Genomic DNA, 23,737 nt, shown 5'->3' with positions numbered 1-23,737 from the left:
CGCCTTGTCGCCAATGTACCATTTGTAACCGACTTGGCCATATCAACACCACATGCCGATCCCCATTACGAACCCAACCCAACCAACCTAACCAACCAAACCAACCAAGAAGTGATCAAGAGCTTCAAGGAAAGATTTCCTCATGCCCATATAGCTGAGGTATTGATAATGTTATTAACAACCGATTTACAATACAAATTATAAACTAAAGTTGAAAATGATTGGAAGTTTATCTATACTGAGAAAGATGAAGAGGCTAAGTGAAAGAGTTTAACAAATTAGACCATCCTCAATGGGCATGGGGGCGATTTAGAAATTGTGTTCCCTTGTAACACCGCCGAGAGGCGGTATGAGAAGGCGATTTGGGCCTGGGCGGTTGATACGAACCCATCACACAAGAAGGGTCGGGTCAAAGTCAAAGCTATTTATTGGACCTAGTCAAAGTCATTTATAAGGAGTCAAAGTCGCTTAATTAGGGGAGTCAAGGGCTGAATTAGGGGAGTCAAAGACAAGATGTGTATTTAGTAAAGAAACTCCTTATGACCTTTTTAGTTTAAATAAAGCTAGGTCTATTCTATTTCAAATAGTCTAAGTTATCTAAAATATATCAAGATCTATTTTAATTGTAATATGGAGACTAACCCTTCTCAAATTGGGTCTTTTATCTAAGTAATCGATTTTTCTGCTTGAGTCCAGATTCTAGAATCTATCAGCGGTGTTGTGAATACCGGGCGACTTTGGTGAGTTGGGTGGGGCATTGCCATTTCAACATTCATATGACCTTTTACAATAAAAACAAGTTTTTTTTTCCATTTTCTTTATATATAACATCAAATTAAACTCGTATACCCAAATATAATTAGAACCTCCTTTTTTTAAAAAAGTTTTTTGGTTTAGTTTGCTTTTAATGTTTTTAAATTTATTAATATTATTTACTTCTTATTTTATCGTGTTTTATAAAAAAATGTTTTATGTTGTCCATCAGGGCGGCAAACCACAGAGTGCCCACGTGGCATTGTGGAGGGACTATGTTGCCCCCTCCACAGAGGATGGTCTTAGTATCATAGTTTGACTGTTTAGAGTTATCGATTAGTAAGTTCGATTATATGCATGTTTATCTTATTAGTTTGAAAGCCTACAAAGTAGTAATTTGAGTTTGGGTGGGTGAAGTTAACGTTTAGTTTGAGTTGGTCAATGGGATTAGTAATGTTTATTTTATTATAAGTAGATGAGTTAGGGGTCATTGTAAGTGTCAAGAATTATAATAAACATAAATAGTAGATCTGGATTAAAATCAAATTATGTGTTCGTGTTTTTGGGCCTGATTTCCAACAAATGTTGTGTTCAAATATTTGTTGTGAAGGGGTACGGTATGACAGAGTCAGCGGGAGGGATTGCAGGAATGAAGGGTCCAGTTGAGTGTGAACACTATGGATCCGTGGGTCGTTTATTCTGTAATATGGAAGCTAAAATAGTTGATCCTGAAACCGGCGAGGCTTTATCTTCTATGCAACAAGGAGAACTATGTGTAAGAGGGTCTGTAATCATGAAAGGTGATACATCTTGTGCTTGTATTTCTCAAACCGATTACTAGGGGTGTTCACGGTTCAGTTTAAAAACATGAAATGACCCTGTTCATCAATTAGGGATGGCAATGGGTTGGGTTTAGGTATTCCCAAACCCATACTCAGTTACGAAAGTCCGTCCCAAACCCGTCGGATTTTAATCGGGTGATTACCCGTCGGGTTTCGGGTTTTTCCATCAGGTTTCGGGTTTCTTATCGGGTTTTGATAAAATACTACCGGGTTTTGACAAAATATAACTAATCGATTACAAAGATGGTTACCTTAAAGATAAAACATCTCAAATAATTGACATAAACAAGTTTAGACAAATAATATATTTTGAATATATTATATATATAATATAATAAGCTATATCGGGTACATCGGGTATATAATCGGGTAAATGGGTTTATGTTATCGGGTAATCGGGTATATCAAATATCCCAAACCCGTCACAAACCGGTGAAAAATTTCAAAACTAATCCCAGACCCATCCCAAACCCTAATGGTTTGGGTATTAACCGTCTCATTTATGTTGGGTTTCGGGTTTTCCCATCGAGTTCGGGTTTCATTGCCACCCTTATCGTCAATCTGGTTTTGTGGTCGGTTATTTTAAAATTTGTTTTGATTTGTCGGTTTAGAAAACTTCAAACCGTATCAAACGGTTTGGTTTACGTTTAGAGTATTTTTGTTTATATATATATTTCATATTAGATATGATAATTAAGAATTACGTAGTTGATTTAAAACTTTGTAAGTTCACCTCTATAGCATAATCAATATCAACTTTGTAATAGTTTGGTTAGTTTTGGTTTTCAACGGGCATGGGTTGGCTCATGGGTTGACTTAAAAACTGTCAAAACCGGACCATAAACACCCCTACTAACTACTAAAAATAGCTTATTTCACTCACAAATAACCAGCTTGAATAACAGGTTATGTGAAAAATAAGGAAGCAACTACTGCAGCTATGGACTCCGAGGGGTGGTTAAAGACTGGTGACCTCTGTTATTTCGATTATGATGGTTTCCTTTGTATTGTTGACCGAGTAAAAGAACTAATCAAATATAAGGCTTATCAGGTAATAATAGGTTATTGATGTTACGTTTTAAACAAGTGAAAAATTAAACAAATCCAAGACCCAATACACGATCGAACAATATTTGTTCAAACACACGAGCGTTTTCCTATTATGTGAAAAACAAGAAAAGAAAGATATAAGACAAACTTATATTTAATAGAAGACACACTTGATATATTTTACAACTAAACCATACAAGGCTTATATAGGCAAACAAAACTTAAGAAGTAAGGAAACTTATCTAGTAAATCCTTATCCTTATCCTTATCATCTTGAAATAAGGAAACTTATCTACTAGCTAGACTTATCCATTATGGATATTAGCAAGACTTATCCATAATAAAAAGTCTTATCCATTATGGATACTAAAAAGACTTATCCATTAAGAAAACTTATCCACCAAGTATGACTTAGTTTTCTTTTAAGTCCCTTTAGTTATGATCTCCTCCAAACCACCCCTTTGAGATCAAATCGAACCACCCTTTAGCCCACAAGTGTTGCTCATTTAACACTCCCTCTCAACACTTGCGTTCGTCATCCCGAGATCATTGCAAAACGTCACCATTTTCACATTAGTTAACGGTTTAGTGAACATATCGGCTTCTTGTTCATTTGTATCAACATACTCCAACTCGATTTCACCCTTGAGTACCTTCTCTCTAATGAAGTGATAGTGAACTTCTATGTGTTTCGTTCTTGCATGAAACGTGGGATTCTCGGCTAGCATTATTGATGATATATTATCACAATAAATTTTCACACTTGGGCTGACACTTTGATTTAGGTCCTTCAACAATTGTACCAACCACACACACTCTTGAGCAGCCATTGCTACAGCTCTATACTCGGCTTCGGTTGTGGATAACGAAACTGTTGGTTGTCTTTTGCTGCTCCATGTTACAACTCCTGACCCAATCAAAAACACATACCCAGTTGTCGACCTCCTAGTAGTCAAGTCTCGGGCATAATCAGCATCGCAATACCCGACCAATTCAATTCTTGACTCCCTCTTAAACATGACTCCAAAGCTAGGTGTTCCTTTAACGTACCGTAACACCCTTCTAACAGCATCAAGATGCGGTTTCTTCGGATTATGCATGAACCGACTTAACACTCCTACCGCATATGTTATATCCGGTCTAGTAAGTGTTGAGTAAATAAGACTTCCCACCAATTTCTGATACATAGTTGTATCCGTCAACTCCTTTCCTTCATCTGCTCGAAGTTGTAAATTGGTTTCCATTGGAGTTATTATCGGTTTGCAACTCGCCATGCCAAACCTACTTAAAAGTTCAACCGAATACTTATGTTGGTGTAACACAACCCCATTCGGTTCATACTTTAACTCCAATCCGAGAAAATAACTTAACCTTCCTAAGTCTTTCATGTGAAACCGGGTACACAAATTTTCTTTTAACTGATTAATCACGGTAATTAAGTTTCCCGTGATAATCAAGTCGTCAACATACACTAAGACAATCGCCACCTTGTCTTCTTCGGCCCGAACAAATAGGCTAGTATCGAATACGGTAGACACGAAACCATTGTGTTCTAGGAACTCTCCTATTTTCCCAAACCATGCCCTTGGTGACTGTTTTAGGCCGTATAACGCCTTCTTCAACTTGCAAGCATAACCCGGGCGCTCTTTGCTCTCAAAACCTTTCGGTTGATCCATGTAAATTACATGATCAAGGTTTCCGTACAGAAAAGCGTTACTCACATTCATTTGCCACATGCTCCATTCCTTACTTGTTGCGATTGCAAGTAATACCCGAACCGTGGTTAATTTGGCAACCGGGCTAAACGTCTCATCATAATCGAGCCTGTGTTGTTGTGAAAACCCGCGAGCTACAAGACGTGCCTTGTATCGCTCGATTGATCCGTCCTCTTTTCTTTTTATTTTAAACACCCATTTGCACGATACAATGTTTACGTTATCTACTCGGGGAATTAATTCCCAAGTTTGGTTCTTCACCATGGCGTTGATTTCTTCTTCCATCGCCACTATCCACTTTCGGTTTTCTTTTGCCTCGTCGAAAGATTCCGGTTCGATTTCTTCATTCTCCACAGTTGCCACATTAGCATACCGAGGATTTGGTTTTCTTTGACAACTCGATCGCCTTAACCCGTGCGCTTCGGAACTCGACGGTTCGAATTTTCGGGCCGAGGGACTTCGGCCAGTTTGCCATGGGCCTTGGTTTGAACTTCGGCTTGGTGCAGAGTCCGTTGAATCTTTAGTTTCGACTGGCCCGATGTTCTCGACATGGTCCAACCCATCTTTCTCGTTTTCAGATTCTACTTCTCCAAGATTGAAAGTTACTTCGGTTTCAAGCTTCTCTTTCAATTTTTCAGAATTCGGTAACACTTCTCGATTTCGGGACCACCATGACGACAATTTGTCAAATACAACGTGCCGAGAAACATATACTCTCCCCGTATTTGGGTTGCAACATCGCCACCCTTTTCGTTCCGGATCATACCCAACAAAGATGCACCTTGTTGCTTTCTTTTCCATCTTGTGTCTAAGATGGATCGGTATGAACACATAACACACATACCCGAACACCTTCATATGACTAACCTCCGGTTTAAGTTTGAACAACTTTTCAAACGGTGATATATTCTTCATATTTTGTTGTGGTAAGCGGTTAGATATATAGGCTGCGGTTCGCATTGCTTCAGCCCAAAACTGACCTGGTACATTTTTGTCGTGAATCACGCTACCTGAGAGCTCGGTTAGGGTTCGGTTCTTTCTTTCAGAGACTCCGTTTTGTTGCGGAGTATTTGAGCAAGTTAATTGGCGTTTAATCTTGCACTCTTTGAGATATTCATCAAACTCCATCTATGTATACTCGCCTCCGTTATCAGATCAGAGGCACTCGATATTGATCTTAGTCTCCCTTTCGGCCACGCTTTTAAATTCTTTGAACTTCATAAAAGCTTCCGATGTTTCTTTCATAAAATATACCTAAAGGTATCTAGAAAAATCATCAATGAACGTAATCATATACTTTATACCCGTTATTGAAGCCTGTTTCACCGGACCGAACACATCGGTATTAATTAGCTCCATGGGCTTCATGGCTCGATAACTTGAGCTTTCAAACGGTTGTGCGTGAGCCTTACCGAATTGGCAACCGGCGCACACCACGCCTGTTCAGACATCCATCTTCGGTATTCCAGCTACAAGAGACTTTTTGATCATTAAGACAAGCCTATCGTACCCGACATGACCAAGACGTTGGTGCCAAAGATCGATGCTTTGAACCGTCTTGGTTTTCTCCACATAAGCCGTTCCTACAGAAAGAACATACACCGTCTTGTTTTTCTTTCCTTGCATTATGGCTTTGGACGAGGTTTCGAACTTATTGAACACCTTGACATCATTTGGACCAAATAGAGCGTACCGACCCGTAGACGTAATCTAAGGGACCGATAGTAAATTCTTTTTCACTCCTGGAACATGGTAAACATCATTTAATACAAACTCCCCTTATTTATGCGGTTTGAATCGTATGTCACCAACGTGTGCGATTTTGTGTCGAGAGTTGTCAGCTATTACAATGACCTGATTACCTTCATATTTGACCGGGTTTCATAGCTTGCCTTTTCGCCGGTCATGTGGTTCAAACACCCGGAATCAACAATCCAATCATCCAAAGAATTGTCTTCGGTTTCGGTGTTCGCGGTTAAGGCCATCACATGTTCTTCGGCTGTAAAGTAGGATTCGGCATCCCAAGCCACTTCTTCTTGAACTGTGGCGGCATTCCCTTCATCGGCCAACTTCCCCGAGCAATCTTTGGACATGTGTCCACGTTTGCCCCAATTATAACACTTATATGGAAATCGCTTACCGGGTTTTCCCGACTTCTTTTCGTTCATTGGTTCTCGTCGATTTGAGCTTTGTCTGGATTTGTAGTTATCCGAATTCTTGTATCGGTCGTTCCACTTTCGTCCTTGATTCCCGCTTGGTCGAAATTTTCCCTTCCCCCGATTGGCGTACAAAGCTTCGATCTCGATCTTCGGGCTTGAAATCGAGATGTCACCGATCTGTTTAGCCAAGTCTTATTGGCTCGTGAGAAGATTCTCGAATTCGACCAAAGATGGTTGTTTCGGCCATCCTTGAACCGTGGCTACGAAACTTCGATACTCGGTTCTTAAACCGTGTATTAAGATTCGTTTCATTCTAGTATCTCCAACTCTTGCTTCCGGATCAAGCTCCCCAATCTCACGACACAAGGTCTTAACCTTGTGAAAATATTGCGGAATCGTGAGATCTTTTTGAGTGATTGTCTGAAGCTCGTTTTCAAGAAGTTGAAGCTTCGCGTCATTTTTCTTGGAGAAAAGTGCCGCCAAAGCATCCCATGCTTCTTTTGGCGTTGCTAGGTCTCGGACGTGATCCAAAAGCTCTTCCTCGATCGTTGTTTTCAACGCGAACATAGCTTTTCCGACCTTTATGTCACAACCCCCGAACCCATACCCCGGGAGGAGAGCCGTGAACGCGAGTGGTGGTATCGGTGTTTGTTATTTAGCAGCGGAAAATATTCATCAGGACCGTAGTTAGGAAAAATTATCAGAGTGTAAAACACCATGATTTTCATTTCATCTAGTTGGATGTAATCCATTTATATCCTTACAAATGTTTTATAGGGATAAACCCTATTTTACAAAAAAAAAACATGTTTCTTTATTCTGATGATAAGCCACTTATTTAACTAGAAGGCCCGCAGGCACCATCCCTTTATCTTTATCATCTCACCTGAAACATGTTTTAAAATATTTGATCAGCGGGAAATACTGGTGAGTACATTTATTTATAATGCCACATATACAATTACAGCATTAAGATGTCTTTACACCTGCCAGCTTACAAATTACCGAAAGGTACTTGTCACTCGACCGTATCTGTGACTGTGGTCATATTACTTATTGGCTAACACTTGTCCAATAAGTAACGTGTAATAGCCCAGTAGGCAAGCCTTGTATACAAAACCCCCACAATACCAGTAGTAACCATCCCGTAAGTCTACAGAGACTTAATCACTGTAATGTATTTAAAATACTTTTAAAAATATATTTGAAACATTTAGACCATCTTCCATGAGTTTTATAGGTTTTGAAATTATCATGACAATGTTAGAAAAATAGTGGTCTCACGCAAATGTGAGTTGTACAAAAACTCGAATGTCTCACCTTACAAGTTTACGGTTTATGAGCTTCCTGGTATTAAGCACCTAGGTTAAAGACAATGTAGTATATCTAAGTTAATATAATCCCATAATCATAACGATAATCACGAGATTAGAAACTTTACACGATAACACAATGTCTTACCTTATTCAGGTAGAGCTTTTGGATTCGTGTATAAAAGCTTCTTTCGATCGGATAGGATATCGTTACGACCACTCGGGTATTATACCAACATCCTTAAGAAAATTTGAGAGAGAAAGAAAATTTTGAACAGGAAATGAAGGCTGATTTCGCCCCCTTTTATTGCTGATTTTCTGACCCATCGCGTACCGCGATGGGTTCAATAAACAGGCGTCGCGTACCGTGACGGGTTGATGAGTCATCCCCATTTCTGACGCGTGTCAGGTGACGTGGCAGTCTGCGTAACTTCCACGTCACGTACCGCGACGGGTCACTTTGGGAGCCTATCGCGTACCACGATAGGTTGATTTTCTAAAAATTCTAATTTTCCACAAAAATACTAAGGCGGCCCTATAGCGGCTCGCGGCGATGCGAGCGTGCGAAGTGCGCCATCAAAGCGCCACATTTCTCCCATCGCCCGAGCCCGTGCGCGTGCGCGTTCGGGTGCTTACGCACCCTCTGCTAGGACCACTTGAGAGTGACATATCATATAAGAATATTATTATGGAAACTCATTTCCTTATAAAGAGCTTCCATTTTCTTTCAAGTTTCCATGTGAGATCAAATTACATTCCATATTTATACCCATGTGGGAACTTCCATATTTTTTCATCTTTCAATGTGGGATGAACTTATCCTTTCATTTTATTCAAAGTGAGGTATTTCCATTTTCTTATTTTATATTTTCCATCATATGTTTTGGAAAATTTGGAAATGTTACACTTTACTTTCCACTTTTTGATCGCCCCATTGGTGTCAATTCTCGGTTGGGTGGTTTCTGACCCTTGAACAACTTCCCACAAATCCTGACCCTGTAGATACGAACTCATACAGGTTGACCACGTGTTGTAGTTTTGATTGTTCAATTTCTTCACGCCTCCAACAACTTGAAAATCGGCCATGTTTAATGGGTTGGCTCTGATACCACTTGTTACGTTTTAAACAAGTGAAAAAGTAAACAAATCCAAGACCCAATACACGATCGAACAATATTTGCTCAAACACACGAGCGTTTTCCTATTATGTGAAAAACAAGAAAAGAAAGATATAAGACAAACTTATATTTAATACAAGACACACTTGATATATTTTACAACTAAACCATACAAGGCTTATATAGGCAAACAAAACTTAAGAAGTAAGGAAACTTATCTAGTATCCTTATCCTTATCCTTATCATCTTGAAATAAGGAAACTTATCTACTAGCTAGACTTATCCATAAAAAGACTTATCCATTATAGATATTAGCAAGACTTATCCATACTAAAAAGTCTTATCCATTATGGATACTAAAAAGACTTATCCATTAAGAAAACTTATCCACCAAGTATGACTTAGTTTTGTTTTAAGTCCCTTTAGTTATGATCTCCTCCAAACCACCCCTTTGAGATCAAACCGAACCACCCTTTAGCCCACAAGTGTTGCTCATTTAACAATTGATAAAATGATTCTTAATGTCCCCCATTATTATCATTAATCTAGCCCCCTTAAATAGGCAAATACAAATACAAGGATAAACATAATTTTGAGATAAAGCTTATCTCAAATCATACAAATATTAATTAAATACAAATATTATCTATTACACTCCCGCTGTCGAATCGGGAGGCTCTCTGATGCTGAGGTTGGACCTGAAATCCTCAAACAAAATCTTCGGTAGTCCTTTTGTGAAAATGTCAGCGATTTGGTACCTCGTTGGGACATGCAGAATACGAACTTTACCTCGTTTCACATGTTCCCCGCGCAAAATTTATATCAAGTTCGATATTTTTCGTTCTCTGGTGTTGAACTGGGTTACCTGACAAGTAGATTGCACTGATATTGTCACAATAGACTAATGTGGCTGAAGATAATGGGCGTTGAAGTTCAAGTAAGAGATTCCGGAGCCAACATACTTAGCAACGACGTTAGCCACGCCCCGGTACTCGGCTTCGGCACTCCAACGAGAGATTGTTGATTGACGTTTCGATGACCACGAAAGAAGATTGTCACCGAAATAAACACAGTATCCGGAGGTGGACCTGCGAGTATCCGAACAGCCTGCCCAGTCGGCGTCCGTTTATGCTCGCAATTGTTGTGTACTCGTGTTTCCAAGTGTGAGACCGGGATGTTGAGTTCCCCGCAAATACCGAAGGATGCGAAGAAAGGCATTCTGGTGCGAGAGATGAGGAGCGTGCATATGCATACATACCTGCTAAACCACGTAGGTTATGTCAGGTCGTGTGAACGTCAAATACTGTAACGCACCAGCTAGACTTCAGAATAGTGTCGGGTCGTCGAATGGAGACCCGACATCGGCACTTAGTTTTGATTTTGTTTCAACAGGTGTTGGGACGAATTTGCAAGACGACATTCCGGCTCTAGTTAGGATATCTGCCACATAATTGCTTTGAGATAAAAACATACGGTCACCCGATCTTTTAACCGAGATACCCAAGAAAAAATTAAGGGGTCCAAGGTCCTTCATGGCAAATTTCGAAGCGAGTTTAGCCATAAGGCTTTGACGAAGCATATACGAGGAGGTCGTGATGATAATATCATCCACATATATTAATAAATACGCCATTTATGTGCCATGATTAATGACAAACAAGGAGGTGTTTGTCGCAACGGCTTTGTCAAAACCCCAGAGTGGTTACAAAATCTGTGAATCGTTGATACCCCGCACATGGTGCCTGTTTTAGGCCGTATAACGATTTTTTCAGTCGACAAATGTGATCGGGATAATCCCGATGCCTAAACCCCATTGGCTTATACATGTAGACCGTTTCATTAAGATTCCCATGCAGAAACGCATTAGTGACATCCAATTGATGAATCGGCCAAGATTGTGTTAACGCTAAGGATAACACAGTGCGTATGGTGGCTGGTTTGACTACCGGGCTGAATGTCTCCCCACAATCAATCCCCATTTGTTGGTTTCGACCATCACAAACCAATCTTGCCTTGTATCTTTCCCACGATCCGTCCGATCTGAATTTGTGACGGAAAAGCCACATGCTTCGTATAACATTCATGCCCGGTTGCCGAGGTATTAATTCCCAAGTCCCATTTTTAATAAGGGCATCAAACTCAATTTTCATTGCTTGGCGCCATTCTGGTGTGGACAAGGCAACCGTCGGGTTACGGGGAATGGGAGTAATAGAGGTAGATGTCAAGTTAAAAGTTTGTTTGGGTTTGGTGATTCCATCCATAGACCGAGCACGGATGGTTCTGGTGTTTGTGTTTAGTTGGTTTGGATTGGTGTTTGATGTAGTATTATGTATAGGGGTGGGGTCGGATGGGTTTATGGTGGATGTGGGTGGGTTCGATGTGGATACTGGAATGGCAGAAGTGAAAACGGGTTGAGGAGGGGGTTGGTTTTTTGGCATGTGTGAGTACACAAATGGTAGCGGACTGTTGTGGGTTTTGGTAAGTATTAATGGGTTGGAAGGAATTAGTGGACTGTGGAGAGATTGAGTCCGTAGGTAATTGTGTGTTAGGTTCTTTAGGCTGTGGTGAGGGGTTGGTAATGTGTGACCACAAAAGTAGGTGTAGGCCATCGGTTAGAAATTGATAATGTTGAAGGGTAGGTTTGATTACTATTTTAAAGGGGAATTCAGATTCGTTGAATTGGACGTGGCGACATACGATTATTTTATTCGTGGCAATATCTAAGCATTTAGATCCCCGATGTTGGTTCGGGTAGCCGAGGAACACGCAAGGTTTAGAACGATGTTCCAGTTTGTGAATCGTGGTGTGTGTGATAAGAGGATAACACAAACACTCGAACACTCGGAGGTGTTCATAGGTGGGTGTGCGTGCGTTTGTAGAGGAGGTGTGTTGGTGTACGGAAATGGAGAGTTTGGTGGGTAAAATATTGAGAAGGTAGGTGGCTACTTCCAAGGCATGGTGCCAGAAAGTGTTTGGGAGGTTGGCTTGGGCTAGTAGGGTGCGAACAATATTGTTGATCGAGCGAATTGTTCGTTCCGCTTTCCCGTTTTGAGAGGAGGTGCGAGGGCACGAAAAACGAAATTGCATTCCGTTTTGATGACAAAAGGTTTGGAAAGAAGTGTTTGAATATTCTTTCCCGTTGTCACATTGAAACTGTTTGATTTTGCGTTTAAACTGAGTTTCGATAAGTGTGTAAAATTGTTTAAATATTGAAAGAACTTGAGATTTGTGTGATAAAGTGTAAGTCCAAAGAAAATTTGTGTAGTCATCGATAAATAGAACGTAATATCGGTGACCACCCGTGCTAACAATGGGCGAGGTCCATAAGTCACTATGTAATAGGTCAAACGGCATGCAAGTAAAACAACTAGAATTAATAAAAGGGAGTAATACTTTTGCCAAAAATACAAGGTTCACAAACTTGAGATTTAAATCTATTACATGTAATAAAATTAGACTTATTTAAAGACTTTATTAAATCGGGAGGCGGGTGTCCCAAGCGTTGATGCCACACGTCTTGGGATAAAGCAGCAAAGGTAGATGGTGCGTGAATCTTGGATAGGATCTATGGTATGAGGGGATAGAGGTCCCCGGTGCTATTGCTACGGAGGATGCGCGCGTCTTGAGATCCTTCACAAGAAAACCAAAAGGGTTAAACTTAATTGAAATTTGGTTATCGGTAGTTAGGCGACGTACGGAAAGTAAGTTTTTGATAATATTGGGTGCAAGAAGTACGTTATTTAATTTAAAGGGCGGGTATAGTGGTTTTAGAGTTTGGTTGCCTTGCCCGGTCACGGGAATGATATTACCGTCGCCAACAATTATATTACGTGAGATGCCGGTATTAAAAAGGGAGGAGAAATTACCTGGGTGGTTCGTCATATGATTGGTTGCACCAGTGTCCATATACCATGGCTGTTCGGGCGGATAGAGAGCCATAGTTTGAAAAGCTTGGTCTATGTCCGTGGGAGCATAACCCATCTGATATGATTGTGCGGGCCTCGGTCCTAAGATGCCTTGAGAAGTCGGAGTAGGAGGTTTAGTAGTTGTGGGGTACGGACACGGTGGCGTTGTAGGCCACTGTTGCCAGGTTTGATGCGAGGGACCCGGTTGAAAATTAAGCAAATGGCCCCAAGGTGTGTACGTTTGATAAGGAATTCCCCCTCTGCCCCGACCATAGTTGTTTCTGCCCCGACTACGACCGCATCCACGGCCCCGACCACGTCCACGGTCTGCTCCAGAATCTGTTGAACCTCCTACTCCGACTTCTCAAGGCATCTCAAGGCATACAAATATTATCTATTAGTTATAATGATCTTGGTTCAAAGTTCAAACTCATGCATACCTGTTAACTGTTTCAATGCATCTATGAACAGGTTAAACCAACTGAGTTAGACCACTACCTTCAATCAATCCCAGAAGAAGTAGACGCTGCTGTGATTCCGTAAGTTAGTATGCTGCAAAACCTTCTTGAATTTGATCACTATCTATATATTAATAGTTGTTTGTTTGTGACATTGAAATCTAAAATCAGATATCCAGATAAAGAAGCTGGCAGATTCCGATGGCGTATGTGGTGAGAAAACCCGGAAGCACAATCAGTGAGGCCCAAATCATGGAGATAATTGCAAAACAGGCATGTATATATACTCGGTTTTTAATTATTTACACATTGTTTATCTAAAATAGTTTGTGACTTGTGTGTGTGGATTAATGTTTGGTTGTAGGTATCACCATACAAAAAGATTAGAAAAGTTGCATTTATAAACGCAATTCCGAGGACCCCAGCAGGAAAGATATTGAGAAGGGATTGGTTAAGCATGCTTTATCTGGTGCTTCTTCTAACGATGATCGGTTATAGTTCATCTATTATAAATATGTAAATCTAGAGACATGTTTTTAAGGTTTGCCAGAGTAAACTTTAATAACTGGTTGTGTGTTGTTATGACGGACTACATAATAATTTGTTCATAATGTTCCAATGCCCACATATTTAGATTTGGCTATGACCGTCCGAGAAGACAGCTCGAAATTGTGACACCCAAAAACTTCACTTAACGAAATTCATAATATGTGATAAGTTTCAAATTATTAACAAAATGAAACCATAGTGACTTAAAAGGGTTGAAATTTGAGTGTTTCATTTATGAACCAGGCTAGTGAAAATGACCAAACCATGAACACGGAAACCAAACTTAACTCTTGTTAAAAGAGTTAAATTGTTTTGATTATTAGCATGTATGAGAAGTTTCTTTAAACTATTTATATTTATCTCTATTCATTATAGTTAAATTAATCTATCCTGGGAGAGTACATTCATATCACATATAACCATTTATTGTGAACGATGTTAACCCTGATACTTTTTATTATATTAGCATACTAAAATGCAAACGACTTTACACTATGATAAAAGTTTTCGGACAAAAACCGATAAACTTACATTATTAAGCCAAAAAAAAAAAAAAAAAAAACAAAGGACCCTAGGTCTCCATTAAGTTGTGCCACTGGTAATAACACTATATATCACAAACACTATGAAGTATCATATACATGCAAAGGTTTATAAAAGTTGATAATATAAAGTATATATATTTAATCTTAAAAAAAATACGATTTTAGAGCTTAGTTAAACATAAATTTATTGTTACATAATTAGATTTTTAAGGATATTTCACTATTTTTATTGAACTATGTGTTTCATTAAAAAATGGTATTTACATTGATGTAGAAGACGCCGCTAGCCCTTTTAGATAACAAAACCTAGTCTTTTAAAAGTAACATTTATAAAGCATAGGATTATAGCATTATTCCTGACTCATTAGACACGACCAAGTAGCTTTACAACCCCATAAACTTGAAAACCAAAAATATAAAATGCGAAGGGTATAAACACGTGTTGGTTGTCAAAACACGTTTTTCTGATGTTTAATCACTTTACGTGAATAACTTTAAAATTATAATAACTATAAAAGTGTTTTTGTAGTGTAATATTATTCGGCTACTTATATTTGTATTTAACTAGGAATTTACCCGACACAACGTCGGTAAAATCTGGGTGGTGGTAAAACTCAAGCGTTGTCGGTCTCGTGCGTTGACATGATAAGTCGACGTGAATTCGATACCCGAATTAAAACAAAAATGACAGTTGGTCGGTTTTTGTACGGTGGTACTAGAACTAAAGGCAGTGACTTTACACAAATTTGGTCGGTTTCTTTCTCGTTCGTTATGGTACCAGAATTAAAACAAAAAAATAAAAAAGAAAATTGGCATCCGGTCAGTTTTCGTTTCGTTCGTTATGGTACCGAAACTAAAACAAAAAAACCAAATGACATCAAAAACTTAGCATCGTCAGTCCCGGTCGTTGATACAATGAGTTTACATGAATTCAGTATGTTTCCGTTACGTAAACAAAAATCGTCGTTAAGTCAGTTCTCGTTACATTCGCTATGCTACCTACTGAAAGGGCAAATCAAAATGGTATGGACAAGTTTGGTGTCGCCACTTGGTTAACGCACCAAGCTACTCCTTTATATATATAAAGGAAGGTTAACGTACAAATGAAATTAATGTGCTAAACGTGAGAATCAAGTAGACTAATTATATATACAATTAGAGTAATTATTTAATTACTCTATGATGTAATTACATAATTACTCTACTTGATTCTCACGTTTAGCACGTTAATTCCATTTGTATTTGATCCGTCCCATATATAGGTTTGGACCAAACACAAATGGAATTATCGTGCTAAACATGAGAATCAAGTAGAGTAATTATATATACAAGTAGAGTATTTATGTAATTACATATACAAGTAGAGTATTTATGTAATTACTCTATGATGTAATTACATAATTACTCTACTTGTATATATAATTACTCTACTTGATTATCACGTTTAGCAAGTTAATTTCATTTGTACGTTAACATTCCCCTATCTATAATATATATATAAACGAAAATATAAAAATCATACGTGTCGCGATGTGGTCGCTTCCCCCTTTTTTGTAGTCATCAGATTTGCTTGATTTTTAAATGGAGGCTTCTCATGCATTTGACCCGAATTCACGGGTATGAGTTTTACCAAACCCAGATATTCCTTAAACGGGTTATAACATCTTATTAAATTAAAAACTATTCTCACCAAATTATTGATATGAAAATCCTATAAAATAGGATATACTAAAAATTATTATATGATTTTTTTTAAATATTATTTATAATTAAGAAACAATTTTATAGTAAAAAAATAAGCGGATATTGGGTCTTACCAAACCCAGATAACTTTTAAACCGGGTTATAACATCTTGTATATTTGTGAAACATTTTTATCATCAAACTCTAAGTATATTCTAAATTTTATTACAATAAATAAAATTAAACCCTAAAAAGTATATAAATATTAAAAACGAGTAATATAAAACAGCCCCCGTAATACGGGGGATAAAGACTAGTATATATATATATATAATAATCACATAAATAAAATGACATAATATAATAACATAATTAAAATAGTCAAATTCATTAAAAAAAGAGAAAATTACTGTTTGTGTCCCTGTGGTTTCAAGGCGGAGGCATAATGAGTCCCCAAAAAAATTTTTGAACTGATTCAGTCCCTGTGGTTTAAAAAATGAACCATTTGAGTTCCTGCCAAATGTGGAATTACTAATTTACCCTTTTTTATGATCCATATATTTTATTAAAAAGTAGTTCGGTTCGTTAAATTTTACGGAAAAGATGGTTCGGTTTGTTTGTTTTTGTTAAAAGAATTGGCCAAGTTTATTTATTTTTGTTAAAAGGTGAAAGGGACTCAAGGTGACCATTTATGAAGGTTTAAGGACTCAAAGTGACAATATATATCTATATATAAAAGTGAAATATCTAATCAACCCTTGAAGCTAACATACTTAAGTAACAACAGGGACTCAAATAGTTCATTTTTGAAACCACAGAGACCCAATCAGTTCAAATTTTATTTTAAAGACTCATTGTGCCCTCCACCCTGAAACCACATTAACGTAAATAGTAATTTTCTCTTAATTTTTTTTTGGTTATTCTTATTTATTATTTTTATTAGTGACAAATCCATAGTTGTTCAGGAAAGAGTAATAAAGTCTTCCAAATGACACAACATCCACATGTCTACGAGATCAAAGTAACTGGTCACTTTGCTGCTGCATATGTTTTCCAATAGCTACCAACAATACTCCAAGCAGATGACATAAAGTTGACTTTAAAAAGCAAGTTAATCCCCAAATCAACCAACAGTGCAGAAATGCCTTCAATTGATCTCAAACAATTTCAGGAAAACATATCTAATCATTTTAGACCTTGGCAGAGATCCTTTCAGTTTTGGGTTAGGGCTGCTGATATCTACACAGGTTATAAGGTGTGTTAGTAATCAAAATACCTAATCTTTTTTTTTTGTTGTCAATTTTGGTTTTTTTTTTCTTGAATTTGGGTTTTTAATTATTTTCTTGAATTTGGGTTTTTGATAATTTTTTTGAATTTGGGCTGTTGATATTTTTTTTGAATTTGGGTTTTTAATTATTTTATTGAATTTGGGTTCTTTTTAATATTTTTTTTGAATTTGGGTTTTTAATTATTTTCTGTAATTTGGGTTGTTTTTTTTTTTTCAAAATTATTTACTTGAATTTGGGGGTTTTTTTTTAATAATTTTCTTGAATTTGGGTATTGTTTTAGGTGTTTCAAGTTAGGGTTAGTTTTGAGAAAGATGTGGAGAAGGCAGAGGCAATGTGGGAGAGACAACATGAACATGCTGCTGACAAAATTTATTCCATGTGTTATGATATGGGTGGATTCTTTCTAAAGGTTAGTTTAATTTCAGTTTTTTTTTTTAGGTAGAATTAGAAATGCCTTTTTATGGACTTTAATGTTACAAAATCTTTGATGGGTATCTTTTTTCTCTGTTGGTTGTAGAATTCTGACTGTGTGTTTCTGAAAAAGGTTGAATCTTTATTAGCCTCATTTCAAAGTTTTCATGTTTTTTATATAGGATTTCAATCTTTATGCTCTTTTAGATCCATTAAGCTATAAATTAATATGGGTTGTTCTGAATGAGTATATTGTGTTCTATTATAGTTGTTTGGTACCTTTGCACATAATGTAAAAGAGAGTGAGGCCCGGGGGGGGGGGGGGGGCATGGTTTTGTTTGACTAAAAAGGTCGAGTTTTTATTTGAAGTGGAGTTCTGCTTCAATTGCACAGGTACATCAAGTTGATAACTTTCATGCTTATTATCCACGAGTTTATGCCGAATTTGATCTTTTGTAAGCAAAGATTTTGCTCACATTTGTTACATGTTCCATATAGGTTCATCGAGCGAGACTGAAAGGGGATAAAAAAGACGTGGTTGTGAAGGTATGCTTGGTTTTATATTTTCTTTGCAGCCTTATGATTTTATTTGATGTTTTAATTAGTATCTTTTTACAGGTACAACATCCAGGGGTTCAAGATTTGATGATGACAGATCTAAGGAATTTACAAACTTTTGCATTATGTGTACAAAAGACGGATATCAAGTTTGATTTGTTCTCCGTGTGCAAAGAAATGGAAAAACAGGTGAATGTGAACCTCTCTGGTTATTTGAGCTTTAAGCATATGCATATATATATATATATATATAGGATCAGGATCATGTGAGAACTATTTGAAAATTGAGAAACATTTTGGACCACAAAAAAACCCAAAAATATAAAAAAATCATAAAACAAAAAAAAAAAACGCAAAAATAAAAAAAGTAAAAAAAAAACAAAATTCTATTTTATCATCCTGTTTCATAATAAAAAAACTTCTCGGTTTAGCTAAATTATACATATATGTATAATATGTACATACATGTTTTTTATACACATATGTACAATTTAAGGTAAATGGTAATGTACATATGTGTACATTACGTAACTAGAGATTAAATGAAATTATACACATGTGTATAATACAAAGTTTTTTTTTTTATTTATTTATGAAACCAGAATGAAATATAAGAATTTTGGTATTTTACTTTTTAAAAATTTTTGTTTTTTTTTTTGTTTTATAATTTTTTTAAATATTTTTAGAGGTTTTTTTAGTGGTCCAAAATGGTTCTCAAAGTTCTCAATTTTCAAATGGTTCTCTAAGGATCCTTACCCTATATATATATATTCTCAATTTTCAAATGGTTCTCTTAGGATCCTTACCCTATATATATATATATAGGGTAAGGATCCTAAGAGAACCATTTGAAAATTGAGAACTAAGAGAACCATTTTGGGCCACTAAAAACACCTTTAAAAAAATATTTAAAAAAATCATAAAACAAAAAATAATAAAAATTTTTAAAAAGTAAAATACCAAAATTCTTATATTTCATTCCGGTTTCATTAAAAAAATATAAAAAAAAACGTCGTATTTTACACATATGTATAGTTTTATATAATCTTTAGTTACGTAATATACACATATGTACAGTATCATTTATCTTAAATTATACACATGTGTACAAAAAAATCATGTAAATGTACATATATGTATATAGTATATATATGTGTATATAATTTAGCTAAACCGAGGTTTTTTTTTATGAAACCGGGATGATAAAATAAGAATTTTGGTTTTTTTACTTTTTTGATTTTTGTGTTCTTTTTTATTTTATGATTTTTTTTTATTTTTGGGTTTTTTGTGGTCTAAAATGGTTCTCATAGTTTTCAATTTCAAAAAGGTTCTCTCATGATCCTGATCCTATATATATATATATATTATAAACTTATTATATTTGCACTTTCCAAGTCATTACTATGACTTATTGAATTAGAATCATATAACAGTTTATTATACTAAGGGATCGTTTGGTAATTTTATTATATATCATCAATGAAGATTTTAAGGTATTTTGACCTTGAAAGGTTGAACCTTTGTAATTCTTTTTTAGTATAAGCATCATTATAAATATTAGCCATTTGAAGTATGCAAGAGTTTGAAAGAGTTTTTTATATATTTTCATTTCCGAAGGTGGTTGTGTATATGTTGATAATAATGTTATGTTCATTCTTTCCATTCAAGATAGTGTACGAATTCGACTTTAAAAGAGAAGCGGATGCCATGGATAGAATTAGAAGTTTTTTGAGTGAAATTAACAAAAAGACCGTTGTTAAAGTGCCACGGGTGATCAAAGACGTAGTCACTAGGTAAGTATTAATAAGATGAAATTATCTTTCAAAGCTTTTCATTTTATTATCAAAAGTTGAATTAATAGTTGCATATATTTCAAATTAATTGACTTGTGACATATTTTGTAATTTGTGTAGGAAGGTGTTGGCAATGGAATATATAGGTGGAATCCCGATCCTGAACCTTAAAGATGAAATTATAAAAAGAGGAATAAATCCTGATGGTAAGCTTGCAGCAGCAGCAAAGCAGTAAGCTCCATTGACCCGAGAGTATGAAACTTTTATTTTCCTAAGTTTTTACACTAAAAAAAAATACCCCTTCAATTTATTTTATCTTTTAGTTTCACAACTTTTAAAATTGTATAATTATTTTTAAAAGGTTTATTGGATTTTAATAATCCCTATTGACTGGTATTGGCCGATAATAATCCCTATTCATTTTATCGCCACTGGCGGTCCCAAACTTCAAAAAGTTGGCCCCCCAAGTGGTCCCTCGTTGAATATGAATTAACGACGTTATACTTTTTCCGAATTTTAAACTAATTTTTTAGGGCTTTTGATAGGAAGGAGAATACGAATCGATTGATGTAAAATTCTACTCGAAACAGTGATCCAAACGCTTGATTTTTGTTAATTGGAAGTTCAAACACATGAATTGAAGCCAAAATCAAGTCGTTTGGATCACCGTTTCGAGTTAAGTTTTACATCTATCGATCCGTATCCTCCTTCCGATCAAAAGCCCCAAAAATTAGTTTGAAATTCATAAAAAAGTATAACGCCGTTAAGTTCTTTTTAACGGGGGGTAATTTTTAAAAATTTGGGACTGCCAGTGATGATAAAATGAATAGGGATTATTATCGGCCAATACCAGTCATAAGGATTATTAAAATCCAATAAACCTTTTTAAAACACACATATATTCTTACAAGGCGATGTCCCGATGGTTGAGTGTTATGCGCCTTACGTCCAAGGCTTGATGCAAAACTACTATCGAGCCAGGGGTCTCACCGGAAGCAGCCTCTCTATTCCTATGGGGTAGAGGTAAGGCTGTCTATATCTTACCCTCCTCAGACCCTACCATAGCTTTGCTATTGGTGGGATATACTGAGTACGATGATGATGACATATATTCTTACAAGGCAGGTTTTAGATATTTGATAAGACATAAGTCTAAATAATATTATGTTTAACTGCAGGAACATCTTAAAAAGTTTGACTCTTGCATATGGTCAAATGATACTCAAGAGTGGTTTTTTTCATGCGGACCCCCACCCGGGAAATATTCTCATATGTAAACACTCAGAGGTACATAAAAAACAAAAACTTAAATAATACGTGTCGTATATTACAATTTTCACAAGACTGAATCTTTTTTCACCTCATCAAGATTCTTGAGTCATTCAACATTGCATTTGGATTCCAAATTTTGTTTTGCTTAGGTGGCGTTGCTTGACTATGGTCAAGTCAAAGAACTTCCTAACCTGTTAAGGCTCGGCTATGCTAATTTGGTTCTTGCTATCGCCGATAACGATCATATCAGGGCGTCCGAGGGCCTTAGGTAAATATGCATCCTTGCAAAAAAAAATATATATATATTACACAGTCGTTTATGAGTGTTCCAACAAAAACCACCTCTAACTTCTAAACCCTTGAAAATCACTTTTAACCAATATTTGTTTTTTCAATTTTTCATTCTTTCTATTTGTTATTAATCTTTGCCAAAATTAAATATGTAACTCGTGAAGTACATATATGTAGGCGGAGTTACACATATGTACTTTTGCGAGCTACATATATTTTATTTATTCATCTAATTAGATTTGGTTTTGACAAATATTAATAACATATAAAATGTGTTAAAAATATAAATATATTTTTAACAAATATTGTTTAAAAGCGGTTTTCATGAATTTTCAAATTTCAAGTATGCTAGTGGTTTTTTAACTTTTTATTTGATCCCTTTCCTAAAACGGGTTTTCTTAATATCAGGGAGCTCGGGATTGACACCTTGAGTCTATGTGAGAATGAACGGGCGGAACTGTTTAAGTTAGCACAGGTTATGTTTGACACCAAGCTGCTACCTGGCGTCACGATATTGCAGCCTTTTGACGAGGATTCTTCGATCAAGAAGATCGCAGTTCAGGTTTGTTTTTGTTTGTTAAATTATTGCTCTCTCGGGTTTTATGTCATAATATTTAATGTTGATTAGGCCTTCCCGGAGGAATTGTTTTCGGTTCTACGAACGGTGCACTTATTAAGAGGGCTTAGTGTCGGTCTTGGGGTCAACTACTCGTGTGCTGAGGAATGGCGGCCGCTTGCCGAGGAAGCTTTGTATTTTTCAGGCAGGCTAAAAGGTTAGTCTTTAATGCATGTTCGATTGTTTGTTTCGTGTTCTTGATATCGATACAGTCTTTAACCTTTCTTCGGCTGTTTCAGACGAGGATCTGAAGTCGAGAAACCGTAGGAGACGTAGGTTTTTTAGAAGATCGTCGGGGTGGAGCAAGTAGCCCGAGACCGCTACTTGTTTCTCCAGCAACCATAGTTAGAGATGATTCAGTCTTTAATTGTTTTATCTTTTCTTCAATTTTGATTTGGTAGAAACTTGTATTCTTATGCATTGGAAATTATTGAAAACATTTGTTATATTTTTATTTAATAAAAATTCTATGTAATTAGACATTTATATATTTAGAACATCGTACCAGCGGTTTTTCTTTAAAATACCGGTTTTTACCGGCAAATCGGTTTTAAGCCTGAGAAATTTTTGAATTTTTATGGCCCATATTTTTTCAAAATTACTTTTAGCTCAACAATTAACATTCAAACGTGTAAACTTTATGACTATTTTTTTTAAATTGAGTGTTTTTGCATTATTTTTTTAATATGACTTAACTTTTGAATTATTTTTTTGTTATGTAATCATTTAGTTTTGGGTTATTTTTGGATTGAAGTTACATTTATAGAAAATTATAAGGTAAACTATTCAACCGGTTGAACCTCCCGGTATAACCCGGTTCAACCGGTTGTACCATTTTTTAGCTCAATCCGGTACAAGTAAAATACCGGTTTTTAAAACATTGATGGTAGCAAAAAGAATAAAAATTACATATTTAATCCTTCAATATTCTTATGTGTGCATTTATGTCGAATTCTAACTTCCATTCTTAAATAATGTAGTAAAAGGAGATTAGAAGAAAACTGATACGGGTCAACTAACCTGAACCACGTTTCCATTTACTTAGGCTATGTGTAGTGATATGACTACAAAATTGGGCGTTTTGTGTCATATGTTCATCAAAAAATCGCCCCACTTTATGATCATTTGTCGCCCCACTACGGACAGCCTTAGGGATAAATTAGTTATTAGTCTTACATGTCAGTTTGTTTTATTTGCATGTTTCTATGTTCCCACTTACAATTATTGCTCCTTCACGTTTCTTTTATTTCTAGGTTAGTTTGCATTTATAAATTCTATAATAAGTTGTAGCTGTATTTCAATTGGAATAAAGAGAAAAAATGCAACAAAGTTTTATCTTATCTTCTTCTCGCTTTCTTAGAGTCTCACCCGCTTAAGGGCTATATTAGAAACCAATTGAATCCCATTATAAAAAAAC

The 23,737-nt window shown here is 36.3% G+C and overlaps 2 protein-coding genes across 2 annotated transcripts; both read left to right on the top strand.

Moving 5' to 3' along the window:
• Positions 1–112: 112 nt before the first annotated feature.
• Positions 113–13,583, top strand: LOC143590748 (4-coumarate--CoA ligase-like 9). Its single transcript, XM_077071135.1, has 4 exons — positions 113–159; positions 1,364–1,553; positions 2,501–2,646; positions 13,327–13,583. The coding sequence occupies exons 2-4, from the start codon at positions 1,373–1,375 to the stop codon at positions 13,396–13,398; spliced, it is 399 nt and encodes a 132-aa protein (XP_076927250.1). The 5' UTR covers positions 113–159; positions 1,364–1,372; the 3' UTR covers positions 13,399–13,583.
• On the top strand, positions 13,515–22,796 carry LOC143590740 (protein ACTIVITY OF BC1 COMPLEX KINASE 7, chloroplastic-like). The gene is made up of 16 exons (XM_077071131.1): positions 13,515–13,586; positions 13,678–13,782; positions 17,151–17,345; positions 17,660–17,788; positions 17,897–17,923; positions 17,973–18,065; positions 18,160–18,183; positions 18,289–18,336; positions 18,409–18,537; positions 20,017–20,141; positions 20,262–20,372; positions 21,320–21,428; positions 21,563–21,681; positions 22,113–22,266; positions 22,333–22,477; positions 22,560–22,796. The coding sequence occupies exons 1-16, from the start codon at positions 13,515–13,517 to the stop codon at positions 22,628–22,630; spliced, it is 1,656 nt and encodes a 551-aa protein (XP_076927246.1). The 3' UTR covers positions 22,631–22,796.
• Positions 22,797–23,737: the final 941 nt, after the last annotated feature.

The sequence above is a fragment of the Bidens hawaiensis genome, unplaced genomic scaffold (assembly GCF_021521415.1).
Source record: "Bidens hawaiensis isolate Kalapana, Puna unplaced genomic scaffold, B.hawaiensis_p1.1 tig00038986_1, whole genome shotgun sequence".
Classification (NCBI taxonomy): Eukaryota; Viridiplantae; Streptophyta; class Magnoliopsida; order Asterales; family Asteraceae; genus Bidens; species Bidens hawaiensis.
This window is presented reverse-complemented; position numbering and strand designations above follow the sequence as displayed.

Coding starts and splice junctions, on each gene's coding strand:
- LOC143590748 (XM_077071135.1), top strand. CDS start 1,373: ATGACAGAGTCAGCGGGAGGGATTGCAGGAATGAAGGGTCCAGTTGAG. Junction 1,554..2,500: donor AGGGTCTGTAATCATGAAAG/GTGATACATCTT, acceptor CTTGAATAACAG/GTTATGTGAAAAATAAGGAA. Junction 2,647..13,326: donor TCAAATATAAGGCTTATCAG/GTAATAATAGGT, acceptor ATCTATGAACAG/GTTAAACCAACTGAGTTAGA.
- LOC143590740 (XM_077071131.1), top strand. CDS start 13,515: ATGGCGTATGTGGTGAGAAAACCCGGAAGCACAATCAGTGAGGCCCAA. Junction 18,337..18,408: donor AAAAAGACGTGGTTGTGAAG/GTATGCTTGGTT, acceptor ATCTTTTTACAG/GTACAACATCCAGGGGTTCA. Junction 21,429..21,562: donor TCATATGTAAACACTCAGAG/GTACATAAAAAA, acceptor TGTTTTGCTTAG/GTGGCGTTGCTTGACTATGG.